This window comes from Lynx canadensis, chromosome A2, assembly GCF_007474595.2.
Source record: "Lynx canadensis isolate LIC74 chromosome A2, mLynCan4.pri.v2, whole genome shotgun sequence".
In the NCBI taxonomy this organism is placed as follows: Eukaryota; Metazoa; Chordata; class Mammalia; order Carnivora; family Felidae; genus Lynx; species Lynx canadensis.
Genome location: NC_044304.2, coordinates 153,686,772 through 153,706,826, shown reverse-complemented (window position 1 = coordinate 153,706,826; position 20,055 = coordinate 153,686,772). Strand labels below are relative to the sequence as shown.

General features: G+C 38.7%; 1 protein-coding gene across 2 annotated transcripts in view; it reads right to left on the bottom strand.

Annotated features, from left to right (window-relative positions):
- TTC26 (tetratricopeptide repeat domain 26) overlaps positions 1-20,055 on the bottom strand; it is a 49,472-nt gene that overhangs the window by 18,541 nt on the left and 10,876 nt on the right. The window contains exons 6-10 of one of the 2 annotated variants that reach the window (XM_030308535.1): positions 15,953-16,098; positions 14,875-15,046; positions 6,764-6,838; positions 1,612-1,714; positions 321-376 (exon numbers count right to left, since the gene is read on the bottom strand). In XM_030308535.1, coding sequence (XP_030164395.1) covers positions 321-376; positions 1,612-1,714; positions 6,764-6,838; positions 14,875-15,046; positions 15,953-16,098 — 552 coding nt within the window. The other variant, XM_032592462.1, reaches the window with a different exon arrangement.

The following is a 20,055-nucleotide window of genomic DNA, read 5'->3' as shown; positions in this document are numbered from 1 at the left end:
AATTACAAACAATTATACTAGTGAGATAAGTTTCTTTCTATTCCTTGCTGTTAGTTCCATTGTAATCCTAGATTTAGGTTTTTTCACACCTCAACCCTTTTGAGGAAATGACCACATATAAGGGAGTTTAAAAACATAAAAAAATCCAGAATATTCATTCTCATATCAAAAGTCTCACAGGACATTCCTAGATCAATATATATGGTCTTCCCTGAGATTCTACAAGCAGGAATCTTCTCTAATATGCCTTCTTGCTACCTTTCTGAAATTCTGCTTTCAACAGAAGTTGGTTAGTAAAATGGTAACACATTTTCAATTACCTGAGGAGTAGTAGGTTCCAGATCCTTAATTAAGTTATAAGCTTCTTGAACATCATCTGAAATACAAGAAATAAGTAGCTATACTAGTCTATATTCCAGCAAACTCTTCTGAAATAGTCCCAAAAACATACGGTCCTTCAGTACTCAAACGTTCATGGGAAGTATGAGTTGTTTTATCTGTCTTCTAACTCTCCATCAAGTTCAATGTGGAGTAATTATCTTAAGGATAACCAAAATATCTTAGGAGACCCATAAGCCATGAAGCACCTAAAAAAGGGTTCAAGCTAAAATATGGACTATTATATACCAATGGCATTGTAATTATACAAGAAAAACAACCGATTTTTTAAAAGAGAATATATATTAAGTATGTAGGAGTGAAATGACATGAAGTCTGGGATTTGCTGTAGGGGGAGTATGGATGAAAAAATAATGGCAATATCTTGAAGACTGTTGAAGCTGGAATGAATACTTGGCTGTTCATTTTGGGCATTTATACTATTTACTTTTGCTTAGTTTGAAATTTTTTATAATAAAAATTAATTTATAATACACATACGATATTTAATTCCTGTCCAAAGCCTACTTCATTGAGCTTATATATCAGATAGAACTGTTTACACGTTCATGTTCTTATTTTAATAAACACTTACATTTTCCTCGATGAGGAATATGTTGTCTGGTTGGTTTCTACCATGCACCTAAAAAGGCCCACACTGTTAGTCCGAGGTCCTTGACACAGCGCCACCACCAATGCATGGTAGCTCCTATCCTGCACTCATCACTGTTAGGTAAAAGACTGCTTTAGGCATGTGTCTACAATTTTAACCTTACTTAAGGGCAGTCAATGTCACATTCTCTTTGAATCATAATATTTCTCATAAGAAGCTGCAGGTAGAAAGAAACAGAAAGGCAGACAACTAGACTAAATAAAAAATAGTTAAAGATAAAGACTCAAGAAAACGTGGATGTACACTATACACAGGGGAACACTAGAAAAATAACTGTAAGGAAGAGGAAGGAAAAACGATGGAAAAACTGAAATAGATGGGTAGAGAACAAAAGACAGAAAAATAAAAGGAAGAAAGAAAAACAGAATGAGGGAGAAGGTTGGAGGCAAGTGAAAAGGCATGACAAATAAGCACCAATAAATTTGTTCTATCCTATGAACCTGCTGCAAATACATTTTTGGAAGCATTTTGGATTTTAAAAGTTAAGCAACTAGCTCAATCAGAGGTTAAATGTTCTACCATATCTCGTTGTAAGCAAGACCAAGACAAATTTTTCTTACCTTGACGAAGGTAGTAAATCACTAAGTTTAACCGAGCTTCAGGAATGACATCAACCAGGGGAGGCAAAACCTGCAAAGCCCCTTCTCCTCCTCGGAAAACAACCTAACGACAGAAAAAGTCCATTATTACGGCAATAAGCATGAATGCACTTACTGGGGAAATGTGTAAGGAGTTGCCACTTATAACTCAGTTATTCTTTGAAAAGATGAATATATTTTTGAAGCTCTCAATATACACATGACTTTGACCTTTTTGAAAAAAGCCATTATCTAAATTATAATAAGTGTAAGCAACAGAATAAAGGCATACACCTATTGCATACGTTTCCTTTTCATAAGAACTACAGAAAACTCTTAAAGTACCCAATAGTCAATAATAAAACTTTTTTCTAGACAAATATTCTATATCAAAAACTCCAGGAAGGAATTTATATAACCTTTTTGAGCCTTTTTCTTCATTATAAGGATTGAATGAGATCAAGAGGGGTAAATGTGTGGTACATAGTAGGTAACATTTAATGAATTGCATAAATAGTAGCGCCTACTGTTTGTCTGGGATTGTAGTAAGCACTGGCATTGCAGCAAAAACAAGTCACTTCCTTGTCACTATAACACAGCTACACTCAAGTGGGGAGAGAGCCTCAAACAGCAAACACATAAGAATATTGTCATATGCTAATGACAACGGCTAAAACAAAAATACTATCCGAGAGAGCAGTTTTATGCACTGGAGTATACCCAGAACCTAGCACAGTATCTGACACATAGCAAGCTGTTTCATAAATAACTACACAGAGATCGAGGCCATCAGGCATGAGCTACCCAATCTCTGCTTTCTACCTCAAAAATATCCATTTGGTTTCTTTCTTGATTCTTCCTTATCTGAGATGTTCCCTTCTTTTGCCAAGATTAATTCTTTCATCTGGTTTCTTGATTTCATGACTTCAAAAAAATTAATTCTACTACAGTTAACATCAGGTGTACAATATGGTGATTCAACTATTCTACACATTACTCAGTGCTCATCATGACAAGTGTACTCTTAATCCCCTTCACCTATTTCAACCATCCCCCCACTCATCTCCCCTCTGGTAATCAGCTATTTGTTCTCTATAGTCAAGAGTCTGTTTTTTGGTTGGTCTCTTTTTTTTCTTTGTTCATTTGTTTTATTTCTTAAATTCCACGTATGACTGAAATCATATGGCGTCTTTCTCAGACTTATTTCATTTGACTTTATACACTCTAGCTCTATCCATGTACCCCAAATGGCAAGATTTCACTCTTTTTATAGCTGAGTAATATTCCATTGTGTGTCTGTGGATTTGCTATAGGGGGAGCAAAAGAATGAAACTGGACCATTTTCTTACACCAAAAGTAAACTCAAATGGATTAAGAACTTAAATATGACACCTGAAACCATAAACATCCTAAAAGAGAGCACGGGCAGTAGTTTCTCACATTGGCCATAGTAGCATTTTTCTAGATATGTCTTCTGTGGTGAGGGCAACAAAAGCGCACACACACACACACACACACACACACACACACATATATATATATATATATTCACCCATTCATTTATTGATTGACACTTGAGGTGCTTCCATAATTTGGCTATTGTAAATAATTCTGCAATAAATATAGGGGTACATATATAATTTTGAATATTTTCATGTTTTTCATGTTCTTTGAGTAAACACCCAGCGGAATCCAGTGGAATTCTGGATCACATGGTAAATCTATTTTTAATTTTTTGAGGAACCCCCATACTCTTTTCCACAGTGCACCAATTTCATTCCCATTAACAGTGCACACGGGTTCCTTTTTCTCCACATTCTCACCAACATTTGTTACTTCCTGTGTTTTTATTGTAGCCATTCTAGCAGGTGTGAGGTGATATCTCATTGTTGTTTTGATTTGCATTTTCCTGATGATGAATGATGTTAAGCATCTTCTCATGTCTGTTGGCAATTTGGATGTCTTCTTTGGAGAAATGTCTGTTCGTGTCTTCTGCCCATTTTTTATTTATTAGATTGGTGTTGAGTTGTATAAGTGGGTTTTTTGTTTTGTTTTGTTTTGTTTTTGAGAGAGAGAGAAAGAGCACGAGTGGAGTAGGTGCAGAAAGAGACAGAGAAAGAATTCCAAGCAGGCTATGTGCTGTCGAACAGAGCCCCATGTGGGGCTCAAACTCACTAACTGTGATATCATGACCTGAACCTAGATCAAGAGGCAGATGCTTAACCGAATGAGCCACCCAAGCGCCCCAAGTTGTATAAGTTTTTTATACATTTTGGATACTGACCCCTTATCAGATGTCATTTGCAAATATCTTTTCCCACTCTGCAGGTTGTTTTCGTGTTTTGTTGATTGTTTCCTTGACTGGGCAGAACTTTTAATTTTGATGTTAGTCCTAACTGGTTTTTTTTTTTTTGCTTTTGTTGCCCTTACCACAGAAGACATATCTAGCAAAATGCTACTATGGCCAATGTGAGAAATTACTGCCTGTGCTCTCCTTTAGGATGTTTATGGTTTCAGGTGTCATACTTAGGTTCTTAATCCATTTGAGTTTACTTTTGGTGTAAGAAAATGGTCCAGTTTCATTCTTTTGCATGTAGCTGTCTGATTTGCCCAACACCATTCGTTGAAAAGACTGTCTTTGGGGCGCCTGGGTGGCGCAGTCGGTTAAGCGTCCGACTTCAGCCAGGTCACGATCTCGCGGTCCGTGAGTTCGAGCCCCGCGTCAGGCTCTGGGCTGATGGCTCAGAGCCTGGAGCCTGTTTCCAATTCTGTGTCTCCCTCTCTCTCTGCCCCTCCCCCGTTCATGCTCTGTCTCTCTCTGTCCCAAAAATAAAATAAACGTTGAAAAAAAATTTAAAAAAAAAGAAAAGACTGTCTTTTTCCCATTTCATATTCCTGCCTCTTTTGTTGAAGACTCATTGATCATATAATTGTGGGTTTATTTCTGGCCCTTCTATTCTGTTCCATTGATCTGTGTCTATTTTTATGCCAATACCATACTATTTTGATTACTACATCTTTGCAGTATATCTTGAAATCTGGGTTTGTGATATCTCCAGTTTTGTTCCTCTTTTTCAAGATTACTTTCGCCATTCAGGATCTCTTACGGTTCCATACAAATTTTAGGATTGTTTGCTCTGGTTCTGTGACAAATGCTGTTGGTATTCTGAAAGGGATTGCATTAAATGTATAGGTTGCTCCGGGTAGTATGGGGCATTTTAACATTTGTTCTCCCAATCCAGTTTGGGATGTTTTAGTCAACCTGGATCTTGTTTCTCTATTAATTATTCTATCTTCATTACTCCTGGTCCTACTTCTCAACTTTAAACATACACAAGCGTTTTTGCTCTCTTGGAAAATCTTCCTCCCTCTGGATAGTGCCCTATTTTTTTCCTTTCTTTCGGTACCACACTTCCAAAGTGTGTGGCTTTACTGCTTAAACTTTATTATCCTCTTACTCCTGAACCTCCTGCTTTCAGCACACTAGTAAACTTACTCTCACAAGTCACAAATTAACTCCTTTAACCAAATTCAATGGACTCTTCTGCCCAATGATGCTTCTGTAGTTTGGACTGATGGCCATAGCATGGTCACAAAAACATGATTTACTAGTACTAAGTGCTAGATACTGTGCAAAGCATCTTACACACGTTACCTCATTTGGTCCTCACAAGAAAATACGGTAGGCACTGTAATTTCCCCTGTGGAACACCTGAGAACACTGAGTCTCAACAATGCTAAGTGACTCACCCAAAGGTCCAAAGCTAGTACATGGAATAGGCTGATTTTGACCTCAAGTCTGACCGCAAAAGCCAATGCTCATAACAACCATTTATATTGTGTAGTAATTTTAGACTTTGTTTTAAATTATAAAAGTATTATATGTTCAAAGGGGGAAAACTTATATATTACAAAAGGAAAATTTCTGTATTCTCATTTCTCTCTTTAATCCCACTCTCAGAAACAGATCCCTATTTACTAGCTGACATACTCCTTCCAGTCATATATACACATGGTGCTTCCTTACTCTGGCTGTACATTATATCCATCTGGGAAGCTTTTAAGAAAAGCTCCTTAAATACAGATGCTTTCAAAATAATATAAAAACAGGGGCGCCTGGGTGGCGCAGTCGGTTAAGCGTCCGACTTCAGCCAGGTCACGATCTCGCGGTCCGGGAGTTCGAGCCCCGCGTCGGGCTCTGGGCTGGTGGCTCAGAGCCTGGAGCCTGTTTCCGATTCTGTGTCTCCCTCTCTCTCTGCCCCTCCCCCGTTCATGCTCTGTCTCTCTCTGTCCCCAAAAAAATAAATAAAACGTTGAAAAAAAAAAAAAAAAAAAAAATTTAAAAAAAAAATAATATAAAAACAGGGAGGAGGACAAAACATAAGAGACTCCTAAATATGGAGAACAAACAGAGGGTTACTGGAGGGATTGTGGGGGGATGGGCTAAATGGGTAAGGGGCACTAAGGAATCTATTCCTGAAATCATTGTTGCACTATATGCTAACTAACTTGGATGTAAATTTAAAAAATAAATTAAATTTTGGGTGCCTAGGTGGCTCAGTCGGTTAAGCGTCTGACTTCAGCTCAGGTCATGATCTCACACTCTGTGAGTTTGAGCCCTGCGTCGGGCTCCGTACTGACAGCTCAGAGCCTGGAGCCTGCTTCAGAGTCTGTGTCTCCCCCTCTCTCTGTCCCTCCCCTGCTCATGCTCTGTCTCTCTCTGTCTCAAAAATAAATTTAAAAACATTAAAAAATTAAAAACAAAAACAAACAAACAAACAAAAAAAACAAAGATGGACTCGAGTTTGACTTTCGCCAGAAAATCCTTCCATTCATTGTAATCCACAAGGATAGATGTTCCTTGGTCTTGGCCAACAAAATGAACCCTTGGACTTATACTCCCTTGCACTTCTTTCTAAATGTTATATATGTCTTACTGCCCTCCCAGTAAGGGTTTCCTTGAGGAGAGGACCTCATATCTAAAACTTATGTTCTCTCTCCCATAGCAAGGAGGAGTTCACTTGGAGTAGAGAAGTATTTCTTGCAATATCTCCCTTCACGTATCCTCCTAACTGCTTTGATATACCAAAATAGGATTAAGACTCAATTCAGTCACGATGATAGTGCTATTCACCAGATTGTGCCTGATGAGTTCTTTAGCAAATTCAAAGGAAGAAGAAGCGTTGTCCATCAAGCTTTTGAGTTCTGCCTGAAATTGAAAAAGGAAAGGCTTAGGAAAATGCAAGTATACAGTCCTTACACCACATATTTTTACAACGTTTTATAGTTTACAAGGAATTTAACACACTATTTCATTTGTTTCTCAGGAGTCTGAGAGTCATTGTGATTATTATCCTCATTTTACAGATGAGAACATCAAGGCTTATAAACATTACATGACTTGAACCTTCCAATAAGCAGCAAGTTTGAAACTGGTCAACCCAAGTCTGAAGACTTCTACTTTGCAGAGCCAAAGGTGATAAAGGAGCTAAGTTTTTCACAACTGAGGTTGATTCTTCAATGTGATCATTCCACCTATACCCTGAACTCTCATAGTACCTCCTTCCTGCTGAATTGGCCTTTACTTACATACCATAATTAAAATACCTTCTCCTAGGGGCGCCTGGGTGGCTCAGTCGGTTAAGCGTCCGACTTCGGCTCAGGTCACGATCTCACGGTCCGTGAGTTCGAGCCCCGCGTCGGGCTCTGGGCTGATGGCTCAGAGCCTGGAGCCTGTTTCCGATTCTGTGTCTCCCTCTCTCTCTGCCCCTCCCCCATTCATGCTCTGTCTCTGTCTCAAAAATAAATAAAAACGTTAAAAAAAAAAATTAAAAAAAAAATTTAAAATACCTTCTCCTATTATTTATTAGACCTATCAGATCTCTTCTGTATTCTCTCACCCTGTTAGCTCCCCATAGAACAAATGGTCAACCATTTCTAGCATCCTCACTAACACCCTCGATTCCCTTAGCCCTTCCTCAGCTTTCTGTTGTTCCTGACTTGCCAATCTATAATTTTGAGTAATCTTCCTCTCCTTTTTCTACTTCCGTCAGTAGGTAGCTAACCTTTTCAGGATAAAATAATTAAATTTTTAAAAATTTTATTTTAGAGACAGAGAGAGAGCAAGCAGGGGAGAGGCGCAGAGGGCTGAGGAGGGAGAGGAAAGGAGGGAGGGAGGGGGAGGGGGAGGGGGAGAGAGAGAGAGAGAGAGAGAGAGAGAGAGAGAGAATATCTTAAGCAGGCTCCATGCTAAGCGCAGAGCCTGATGTGGGGCTCGATCCCCTGACCCTGGGATCATGATCGGAGCTGAAATCAACAGTCAGACGCTCAACCAACCAAGCCACCCAAGCTCCCCACTATTTAAATTCTCGATTGTTCTCACTATCCACTACAAACTTGCTCTATTTGATCTCATATGGGATTGTGTATCTACCTCAGCAACGCTTTTATTAATCCCTTCTTTTGTCCACAGCAGCAATTCTAAAGTGTTTGGTAGTATTAGGTTAGATCAGCAATTTTCAAGCTTTTTGATCTCAAGATCTTTTTTATAGTCTTAAAAATTATTAAGGATCCTTAAGAACTTTTGTTTACATGGGTTATAGCCCACATAAATAGCACACACTACAATATACATTGTATTAGAAATTAAAACAGAAATTTTAAATTATTCAATTAATCAAAAATAATAATAAAACCACTATATATTAACATAAATATATTTCATTAAGAAAACTGCATTTAGGGGCGCCTGGGTGGCTCAGTCAGTTGAGCATCCGACTTTGGCTAAGGTCATGATCTTATGGTTCGTGAGTTTTGAGTCCCACGTAGGGCTCTATGCTGACAGCTCAGAGCTGGGAGCCTCCTTTGGATTCTGTGTCTCTCCCTTTCTCTCCTCATTCATGCTCTTTCTCTCTCAAAAATAAATAAACATTTTTAAAAATCGCATGTAGGGGTGCCTGGGTGGTTCAGTCAGTTTAGTGTCGAATTCTAGGTTTCGGCTCAGGTCATGATCTTGCAATTTTGTGAGTTCAACCCCGATGTGGGGCTCTGCGCTGGCAGCACAGAGCCTTCTTGGAATACTCTCTCTCTGCCCCTTCCCCCACTCACACTGTCTCTGTCTCTCTCAAAATAAATAAATAAACTTAAAAAAAAAAATCCTTGCATTTACCACTGCAAAAATTTAGTGAGAAGAGTAGTACTGTTCCATAAATTTTTGCAAATCTCTTTCATGTCATGCTTAAAAGAGGACAGCTAGTTTGGCATGTCTGTATCTGCATTGGATCTATTTTGAAATCACGTTGTCTCTGGAAAACTTCAGTGCACACTTGAGCAAATGAAAGTGAAAAAAGAAAATCTTTTAGTAAGATGAGGATAGTTCTGATTCAGGCAGGACCAGCCAGAACTCAGGGGAAGGCAAGTGAGATGCCTAGGACACAAGATTTAAAGCAGCACTCACTGGGGTGCCTGGTGGCTCAGCTGGTTGAGCATCTGACTTGGGCTCAGGTCATGATCTCATAGCTCTGTGAGTTTGAGCCCCGCATCGGGCTCTGTGCTGACGGCTCGGAGCCTGGAGCCTGCTTCGGATTCTGTGTCTCCCTCTCTCTCTGCCCCTAACCCACTTGCATTCTGTCTCTGTCTCTCTCAAAAATAAATAAACATTTAAAAATTAAAAAAAAAAAAAATAAAGCAGCACTCGCTGCACAAGCAAAGATGTCTAACACCATTAGTCATCAGAGAAATGCCAATCAAAACCACAATGAGATTCCACTTCACATCCAACAGGATGGCTAGCATAAAAGTCAGATAATAACTGTTGGCAAGGATATAGAGAAACTGAAACTCCTACATACGGCTGGTGTGAATGTAAACTTGTACAGTTACTTTGTAAAACAGTCTGGCAGTCCCTTAATTAAATAGAGAGTTCCATATAACCCAGCAATTCCTCTTCTAGGCATATACCCAAGACAAGTGGAAACAAGTCCAAAACATGTCCAAAAACACGTACACAAATGCTCATAACAGCATTATTCATAATAGACAGAAAGCAGAAACAACCCAAATGTCCATCAGCTGATGAATGGAAAAATAAAATGAAATATATCCACACAATAGAATATTATTTGCTCATAAAAACAAATGAAATAGTAATACATGCTACAGCATGATGAACTTTATAAACGTTATACTAAATAAAAGAAGATAATCATAAAAGTTCACATGTGGGCGCCTAGATGGCTGGTTGGTTGAGCATCCAACTCTTGACTTTGGCTCGGGTCATGATCCCAGGGTCATGGGATCAGGCTCTATGTCAGGCTCTGGGCTGAGTGTGGAGCCTGCTTAAGACTCTCATTCTCTCTCTCCCCTCCCCCGCTCTCTCAAATTAAAATTTTTTTTAATTTTTAATAAATTAAAAGAAGAAATATTCTGCATGAAATATATCTTTTTACATTCAAATTTTCTGTGCCCTTATATTTAAAACATATATTAGGGTTTTGTCTTTTAAATCTAATTTGCCAATCTTTGTCTTTTAATTGAGAAACTAAACCTTTTATTTTATTTTATTTTTTAATTTTTTTTTAACATTTTATTTATTTTTGAGACAGAGAGAGACAGAGCATGAACAGGGGAGGGTGAGAGAGACAGGGAGACACAGAATCCGAAACAGGCTCCAGGCTCTGAGCTGTCAGCACAGAGCCCGACGCGGGGCTCGAACTCACGGACCGCGAGATCATGACCTGAGCCGAAGTCGGCCGCCCAACCGACTGAGCCACCCAGGCGCCCCTAAACCTTTTAAATATAACGTATTATAATATAATTAGGGGCGCCTGACTGGTTCAGTCAGTGGGCATGCAACTCTTGGTCTTGGGGTCATGAGTTCGAGCCCCACTTAAAAAACATAGAATCTTTGGGGGACCCAGGTGGCTCAGTCAGTTGAGCATCCGACTTCAGGTTAGGTCAAGATCTCACAGTTCATGGGTTCGAGCCCCATGTTGGGCTCTGCACTGACCACGTGAGGCCTGCTTAGAATTCTCTCTCTGCCTCTCTCTCTGCCCCTCCCCTGCTCATGTTCTCACTCTCTCTCTCAAAATAAACAAATAAACATAAAAAAAATAAAATCTTTAAAAAAATAAAAAATATATATATAATTATAGATCATTTAAATTTGAAAAAGGCAAAACAATGAGGTTTTTAGAAGATAATACCAGAGAATATGATCTTGAGCCAGGAAGTCCTCTTAAACAAAATAGAGAAAGCACCAAACATAAAGAAAAAGATAGTTTTGACAATGTTTCTGCCTACAAAATCCTTGATAAATGTTAATATTTACTGAGAGTTTGCCATGTACATCAAGTTAGGCAGTTTACGTACATCGTATCACTTAATCTTCACAGCAGGCTATAATAAGTCAGTCTATTACTTTCCTTACTTTGCAGGAGGTTAAGTAGTTCACCGAAGGCCGCACAGCTATCACCCGGGAGTAGAATTTGAGTCTATCTGATTTCAAAGCTGATTTCAAAGTGTTCTTAACCACTGCCCTCCCAGTGTGGGGGGCAGATTTTTTTTAAGTCTTTATCCTCTGAGGGGTGCCTGGGTGGCTCAGTTGGTTGAGCGGCCACCTTTGGCTCGGGTCATGATCTCATGGTTCGTGGGTTTGAGCCCCTCCTTGGGCTCTGTGCTGACAGCTGAGAGCCTGGAGCCTGCTTCAGATTCTGTGTCTCCCTCTCTCTCTGCCCCTCCCCTGCTCATGTTCTCTCTCTCTCTTTCTCTCTCTCTCTCTCTCAAAAATAAACATTAAAAAAAATTTTTTTTAAAGTCTTTATCCTCTGAAACTAGCATTCTCCTTCCTTCCCCCAGCATCTTACATTCACTGCTTCTATTGCTTCATCATCTAATTGTCATCCTTCTGCCATATCCTTTATGACAAATTCCAATCCAAGCAATTACTCACCCACTCCTCAACTCCTTGTTGTCTAGATCCAACCCCCAACGATGATATGCTAATCATCAGAGTAGGGAACTGTAGGAAATCCTAGTTATGGTACCCAATGGCTTTTTCTCAATCTTCATCTTTACTGACCTCTTTTGAACCTCCCCCTTCTTTGAACACAATTCTCCCTTAATTTCTAAGTCATACTTTAAGTTTCTCATTCAACCAATACACTTAGTTGACACCAACTTTATGTGTGCTTTGTGCCAGGTACGGGGATGCGAACGTCAAAATAAAGTTCCAAACCTCAATAAACTTGTCTAGATTAAAGACAATCAGGCAACTACCAAATAGTACACATGATATTTTATATATTATATATATACAATCACATAAAAGAGCTAAGAAATTTCATCTAAAATTGCAGTTAAGTCTATGGGCTTTAGAGTCAGATAAACAAGGGTTTGAGAGCTGAATTCATCACTTGTTGTAAAATTTTGGGCAAGTTATTCAAAATACTTTAAAAATTAGGTGAATCATTACAGATTACATCATGCTTACTATAGAAGAGCAGAATGCTATTGGTGTTTGTAGAGAGAATGAACCATATAAGGTTGAACCCATTATACAAATTACTAGAGGAATGCCTTATTTTTAAATGGTTTGATAAAATTGTAAGTAAACACAAACAGCTAAAGTTCCCCCTGCCAAAGCTTGTCAGGGTACATTTGACATAGTCATCTACTGCTGGAAACATTATAAAATTAGTATGTAAACTGCACAGACACAATTGCAAAGGAAAAAGAATGCCTTTTAGAGACATGAGATGCAGCTTGGTGCCCTGGCTTGGATAATGCCAGACCTACAGAATATTGGTTAACCACGCTACCCATACGAGACTACGGAAAGAGCATGGGCAGACAAAATGTAAACATTTAATAGACTGGGAAACATTGGCAAAGTCCCCAAGATTAACTCAAGGTAGAAAAGCGAGAATATATTTTGTTTATTTGTTCTTACCAAAGGCTATAAACCCGAAAGAGATCAAACTGCAAACCAGTTGACTATTAAACTGCTAATGCTGGAAACCAGCCAGTTAGGCAGACTGCAGGGGCTATCTGGTTGAAATGAGCATACCCAAGAACGTATTTTACATGACATACAAATGGACTGTTCAGTGGCAAACTAAGCAGATGAAGTGGCGGGCATCTGTGTTGCCACAACAGACCACCCTTCACCAACATAACCACAAATAGTACTCCTCCCCTCCCCCACGATTACGAAACACTGTTTGACCCAGGAGTCGAATCTGCTGTCAGCTAAAGCGTGTCAATAATGTTCCTCGCCGTTGCAGTTTCACTGAATTTTGCTTCGATACAGTCAGTTCACTGGTTTCAGTTCCTTTCCCTCCTCCCCCAGTGGCACAATGCCAGCTGGAACAGTTTTTTGGGCAAGGGTGGGATTTTGTAATTTTGACACATGCACAAATTTTACATTTGAAATTTGGTGGCTTCTGACATCAACTAAAATAGTGGTTGAGGAAGTAATTTCCAAGCATGGCCTCCCTCATACAGTTAACCTAAAAATAACCTGTATAGGGGCACGTGACTGGCTGTGGAATGTGTGACTCTTGATCTCAGGGTTTTAAGTTCGGGCCGCATGTTGTATGTAGAGATAACTTTAAAAAAATAAAAAAATAAAATAAAATAAATATAAATAAATAAAAAATAAAATAAAAAAAAAAAACAAAAAAAACCCTTATATATTATGTAAATAAATAAATAAATATCTGTTAATAGATATAATATAGAATATACCCTCTCCCTCTCTATATGTGTGCATGCATGAGTGTGTGTGTGTGTGTGTGTGTGTGTGTGTGTGTAGAGTGTTAAACAAAAGGGAGTCCCATGTATGGCCTCCTACGTACTCTCAGTTTCCTTTACAAAGACAGCTATAACAGGGGCGCCTGGGCGGCTCAGTCAGTCGAGCATCTGACTTCAGCTCAGGTCATGATCCCACACCTCATGGGTTTGAGCCCTGCATCAGGCTCTGTGCTGACATCTCGGAGCCTGAAGCCTGCTTCAGAGTGTCTCCCTCTCTCTCTCTCTGCCCCTCCCAGATTACCCTCTGTCTGTCTCTCTCTCAAAAATGAGTAAACATTAAAAAATTTGAAAAAAAAAAGATGCTATAACAGATTTTATCCACAGGATAAGGGAAAATAAATAATATATACCGAGCATTTTGCATAGTGCCTTTAAGTAATTCAATTTCTAAATTTTTTTTTAATTAAAACAATTTTTTTAATTAATTTATCTATTTTGAAAGAGGCAAAGAGAGTGTGAGTGGCAGAGGGGCAAAGAAAGAGGGAGAATCCCAAGCAGGCTCTGCGCTGTCAGTGGAGATGCCATGCAGCGCTTGAACTCATGAAACCGTGAGATCATTACCTAAGCCAAAATTAAGAGGTGGAGGCTCAACCGACTGAGCCACCCAGGAGCCCCTAATGTTTTTTTTTGTTTTTTTTTTAAGTAGGCTTCACTCCCAACGTGGGGCTTGAACTCATGACCCGGAGATTAAGAGTCACATTCTTTACCGACTGAGCCAGCCAGGTGCCCACAATTTCTAAGTATTTATAAAATGCTTACCAGTATTGCCTCTTGGGATGACCCTAAAAGAGATGCTGAATTGTACCAAGTAGAATAAGGCATTCCAAGAAATGAGAATGTTATATGCAAAGCTCTGAGAGCAGCAGAGTGTGGTGTATGGAACAATGTCGGTGGCTAAACTGGAGAGGACAAGGCTAGAGGCAGGGAAATTATTGAAAGATGATAAAGAGAGATGACGAGTGCCCAGACTAGAGCAGTGGCAGAGGAGAAGAGATAGATCAAAGAGATATCCAGGATGCAGAACTGATAGGGAGTGGTAGACAATTAGATGGGGGAGGAAGAAAAAGACTGATGGAAATCCTAGGTTTGTGATGTGATTTACATGCTGGTGATAATGAACCACACAGCCACAAACCTATTTTAGAGGAAGAAGCAGAAGTGTTTGGTGTTGACATATTTAAGTTAATGTAAAGCATCTAGGTAAAGATCATCTGCAATATAGTAGACATTCAGAATTCAGAAGTCAACATTTTTTTAGAATACCTAATCAATATAAATACTTACATAATTGGTTCTTATAGAATCACCCTGGCAATGACAAAGGGATATTAATCAAGAGTTAACAGATTATAATAGAGTTTTATGACTGACCCAGAAAGTATAGGGCTAGTCAAACCGGAATTAAGTAAATTAAAAACAAATTTCCATCACTACCTCAGCTGCTTTGCCGTTGTAAAGGCGAAAATGATTACAGGCCTTAAGATTGAGTGCGATGGTGCTTTCAGGGATTTGCTGAAGGTAAACTGCCAGAACTTCCTGAGACACATCATAGTAATCCAGCTTGTAGTAACACAGGGCCACATACACATTGAGGGCAAGGTATTCCCTATTAGGTGAAAGGATTAAGGGTTAACAGTTGAAGTCTACTTCAGAGAAATGCTGTCAAACGACAAAGACTTTTTTAATGGTTAAAAATGGACAGCCAGGCGGAGAAAACATGAATTTGCCTTTCGAAGAAAGAAACCAAGATACCATCAGTGTGATATTTTTCTTTTGTACTGTAATATTTGGTCGTTTTAAGTAGAATGAAAGATGACAACGAAAGGAGAAAGGGAAACATTCAACTCCTACTCGTTCATGTTAAAAAAAATGAAACTAACGTACTGGGCAAAAACTGTAAATGAGCACATGCGGTACAGGGGACTGACACACAAGAAGCAGACTCGATGAGTGAGGGGGAAATGGCTGGGGTGCAGGTAAAACAAAAGGAGAGAAGGCAGGTGGGTGAGACATTTGGGAAAGTGAGAGAGAGACCACATGGTCAGTGATAAAAGTTGGAATGTTAATTCTCGGGAATGGTTTATTTCTAATTTTGTCAAAACGTTACCTACGATGTAATACAATGCTGAAATGATACATTTAGACCATGAATTTTCAACAGGAGTTAAGAATTCTTCTGAAGAAATGGAAAATCGTACTCATTTAAGTATAAAGCATAGATATACGTTTGAGATAAAAATGGACACACGGTGTATCTGTGGTTTCAATGCTTCATGAGAAGGTGGCTGGGGAAAAGAAGTCCAAAAAGGCTCTCTGGAAGGGTGATAACGAAATTAAGGTGGAGAAATCCTGATCTGGAGAATAAGGAGTTCTTAATGTGGCCAGATTATTAGCCAAACACATTTGAACCCATGGTGATAATAGATCGAAACCATACTAGGTCCTCAGCCAAACTGTTTCCAGGAAAAAAATAACAAAATGAGATTCTGAGTAGACATAAAAGGGCACAGACCTGTTATCTAGCAGTATTCGCTTATAAATATCAATAGCTTCTTGGTAGTGAGATCGCATATAGTGGATTGAGGCCAAACTGAGTTGATCTTCTGTGATATCCTGAAGATTCTGATGAAAGTTCATCAACTTCTTCTCATCATTAAACTAAAATTGTCAGAGGAAAAAACACATGAAAAGATTCATATTAGAGAACAGTTAATCAATACCTATGGTACAGAGATTTTAACTCCTCCTTCAACCACCTTGTCTCTCTGTTCTCCCTATTTCTCTTCAGTTCCTTATCTTCTCTTCTGTCTCCTTCAGAGAAAGAATGAAAACAGCTCTGGAGGCATAGCCTTGACAATGGAAAACCTTTAAGTCACAGCTAATAACCACCCTCTTCCTTCTTCCTATTTCTTTCTAGCTTTTCTTTTTTTCTATGTCTTTTTATTGCTTTCATTTGCTGTTTATAAGAGAGACATTTTAAAATATAAAGACACATGGGGAGCCTGAGTCAGTCAGGCTCAGTCAAAGACAACTTTGACTTAGGTCATGATCTCTTGGTTTGTGGGTTTGAGCCCCTCATCAGGCTCTGTGCTGACAGCTCAGAGCCTGGAACCTGCCTCAAATTCTGTGTCTCCCCCTTTCTCTGCCCCTCCCCTACTTGCACTCTGTCTCTCTCTTTATCAAAAATAAATAAACATTAAAAAAATTTTTTAAATATAAAGACACAGTAAGATAGAAAGTTTAAAAGTATGTCAAGAGATATAATAGACAAATATTATACAAAAAAGAGCCAGTGTAGATATACAAATATGACAAAGTAGACTTTATGTGAAGAGGAATTTCTAGAGATAAAGAGAGGCATTTCATAATGATGTTTTAATCCACTAGATGGATATAAGAATTCTAAATTTGTATGCACTTAATGATACAGTCTGGAAAACATGTAAAGCAAAAACTGAAAGAACTAAACAGAGAGATAGATAATTACAGTGTGATATTTTTAAATGCACCAATTATTTTCATATATTGCACATGGGTGATGTGATAAACTTTCTGTAAAATAATTTAGCAATATCAATGAAAATCTTTAAAGTTGTTCAAATTCAATTAACTCAGTAAGCTCATTTCTAGGATGTTCAGAATAACATTTTTGTAATTAAAATTAAAACAATCTAAATGGAAAAATAAATAAATAAAACAATCTAAATGGGACTGATTCCTTGATTTCTCTTTGTGCTGCTTCATTTTTGGTGTACAAAAATGCAACAGATTTCTATACATTGATTTTTGTTTCCTGTGACTTAACTGAATTCATGTGTCAGTTCTAGCAATTTTTGGGTGGAATCTTTTAGGTTTTTTTTTTTTTTTAACCAAGTTTTCTATATAGAATATCATGTCATCTGCAAATAGTGAAAGTTTTACTTCTTTGCCAATATGAATGCCTTTTATTGCTTTTTGTTGTCTAATTGCTGAGGCTAGGACTTCCAGTACTATGTTAAATAACAGTGGTAAGAGTGGACACCCCGGTCTTATTCCTGACCTTAGAAGAAAAGCTCTGTTTTTCCCTGTTGAGAATGACATTAGTTGTGGATTTCTCATACATGGCCTTTATTATGTTGTGATATGTTTCTTCTAACCCTACTTTGTTGAGGGTTTTTATCATGAACGGATGATGAACTTTGTCAAATGCTTCTACTGCATCTATTGAAATGATCAAAAGGCTCTTATCCTTTGTTTCATTAATGTGGTGTATCACATTGGTTGATTTGCAACTACCGAACCACACTTGCAGCCCAGGAATAAATCCCATTTGATTGTGGTGAGTGATTCTTTAAATGTACTGTTGGATTAGGTTTGCTAGTATTTTTTTTTAATTTTTTAACGTTTATTTATTTTTGAGAGACAGAGAGACAGAGCATGAATGGGGGATGGACAGAGAAAGGAGGACACAGAATCTGAAGCAGGCTCTAGGCTCTGAGCTGTCAGCACAGAGCCCGACGTGGGACTCAAACTCACGAGCCACCAGATCAACACCCGAGCCGAAGTCAGACACTTAATGGATTAAGCCACCCACGTGCCCCTGTTTGCTAGTATTTTATTCAGAAATCTTATATCCATGTTCATCAGGGATATTGGCCTGCGGTTGCCTTTTGTAGTGGAATCTTTATCTGGCTTTGGTATCAGGGTATGCTGTTCTCATACAATTAACAACACAAGAAACAACAGGTGCTGGTGAGCATATTAACAAAGGGGGACCCTCTTACATTGTTCTTGGGAATGCAAACTTGTGCAGCCACTTTGAATACAGTATGGAAATTCCTCAAAAAGTTAAAAATAGAACTACCCTACGATCCAACAATTGCACTACCAGGTATTTACCCAAAGAATACAAAAATACTAATTCAAAGGGATACATGCACCTTGATGTGTATAGCAGCACTATCTACAATGGCCAAATTATGGAAAGAACCCAAATGCCCACTGACTAATGAATGGATAAAGAAGATATGGTATATATTTACCATACCAGAAAGACAAAGAAACTGATCCCATTCACAATTGCACCAAGAAGCATAAAATACCTAGGAATAAATCTAACCAAAGATGTAAAAGATCTGTATGCTGAAAACTATAGAAAGCTTATGAAGGTAATTGAAGAAGATTTAAAGAAATGGAAAGACATTCCCTGCTCATGGATTGGAAAAATAAATATTGTCAAAATGTCAATACTACCCAAAGCTATCTACACATTCAATGCAATCCCAAGCAAAATTGCACCAGCATTCTTCTCGAAACTAGAACAAGCAATCCTAAAATTCATATGGAACCACAAAAGGCCCCGAATAGCCAAAGTAATTTTGAAGAAGAAGACCAAAGCAGGAGGCATCACAATCCCAGACTTTAGCCTCTACTACAAAGCTGTAATCATCAAGACAGCATGGTATTGGCACAAAAACAGACACATAGACCAATGGAATAGAATAGAAACCCCAGAACTAGACCCACAAACGTATGGCCAACTCATCTTTGACAAAGCAGGAAAGAACATCCAATGGAAAAAAGACAGTCTCTTTAACAAATGGTGCTGGGAGAACTGGACGCAACATGCAGAAGGTTGAAACTAGACCACTTTCTCACACCATTCACAAAAATAAACTCAAAATGGATAAAGGACCTGAATGTGAGACAGGAAACCATCAAAACCCTAGAGGAGAAAGCAGGAAAAGACCTCTCTGACCTCAGTCGTAGCAATCTCTTACTCGACACATCCCCAAAGGCAAGGGAATTAAAAGCAAAAGTGAATTACTGGGACCTTATGAAGATAAAAAGCTTCTGCACAGCAAAGGAAACAACCAACAAAACTAAAAGGCAACCTACAGAATGGGAAAAGATATTTGCAAATGACATATCGGACAAAGGGCTAGTATCCAAAATCTATAAAGAGCTCACCAAACTCCACACCCGAAAAACAAATAACCCAGTAAAGAAATGGGCAGAAAACATGAATAGACACTTCTCTAAAGAAGACATCCGGATGGCCAACAGGCACATGAAAAGATGTTCAACGTCGCTCCTTATCAGGGAAATACAAATCAAAACCACACTCAGATATCACCTCACGCCAGTCAGAGTGGCCAAAATGAACAAATCAGGAGACTATAGATGCTGGAGAGGATGTGGAGAAACGGAAACCCTCTTGCACTGTGGGTGGGAATGCAAATTGGTGCAGCCGCTCTGGAAAGCAGTGTGGAGGTTCCTCAGAAAATTAAAAATAGACCTACCCTATGACCCAGCAATAGCACTGCTAGGAATTTATCCAAGGGATACAGGAGTACTGATGCATAGGGGCACTTGTACCCCAATGTTTATAGCAGCACTCTCAACAATAGCCAAATTATGGAAAGAGCCTAAATGTCCATCAACTGATGAATGGATAAAGAAATTGTGGTTTATATACACAATGGAATACTATGTGGCAATGAGAAAAAATGAAATATGGCCTTTTGTAGCAACGTGGATGGAACTGGAGAGTGTGATGCTAAGTGAAATAAGCCATACAGAGAAAGACAGATACCATATGGTTTCACTCTTATGCGGATCCTGAGAAACTTAACA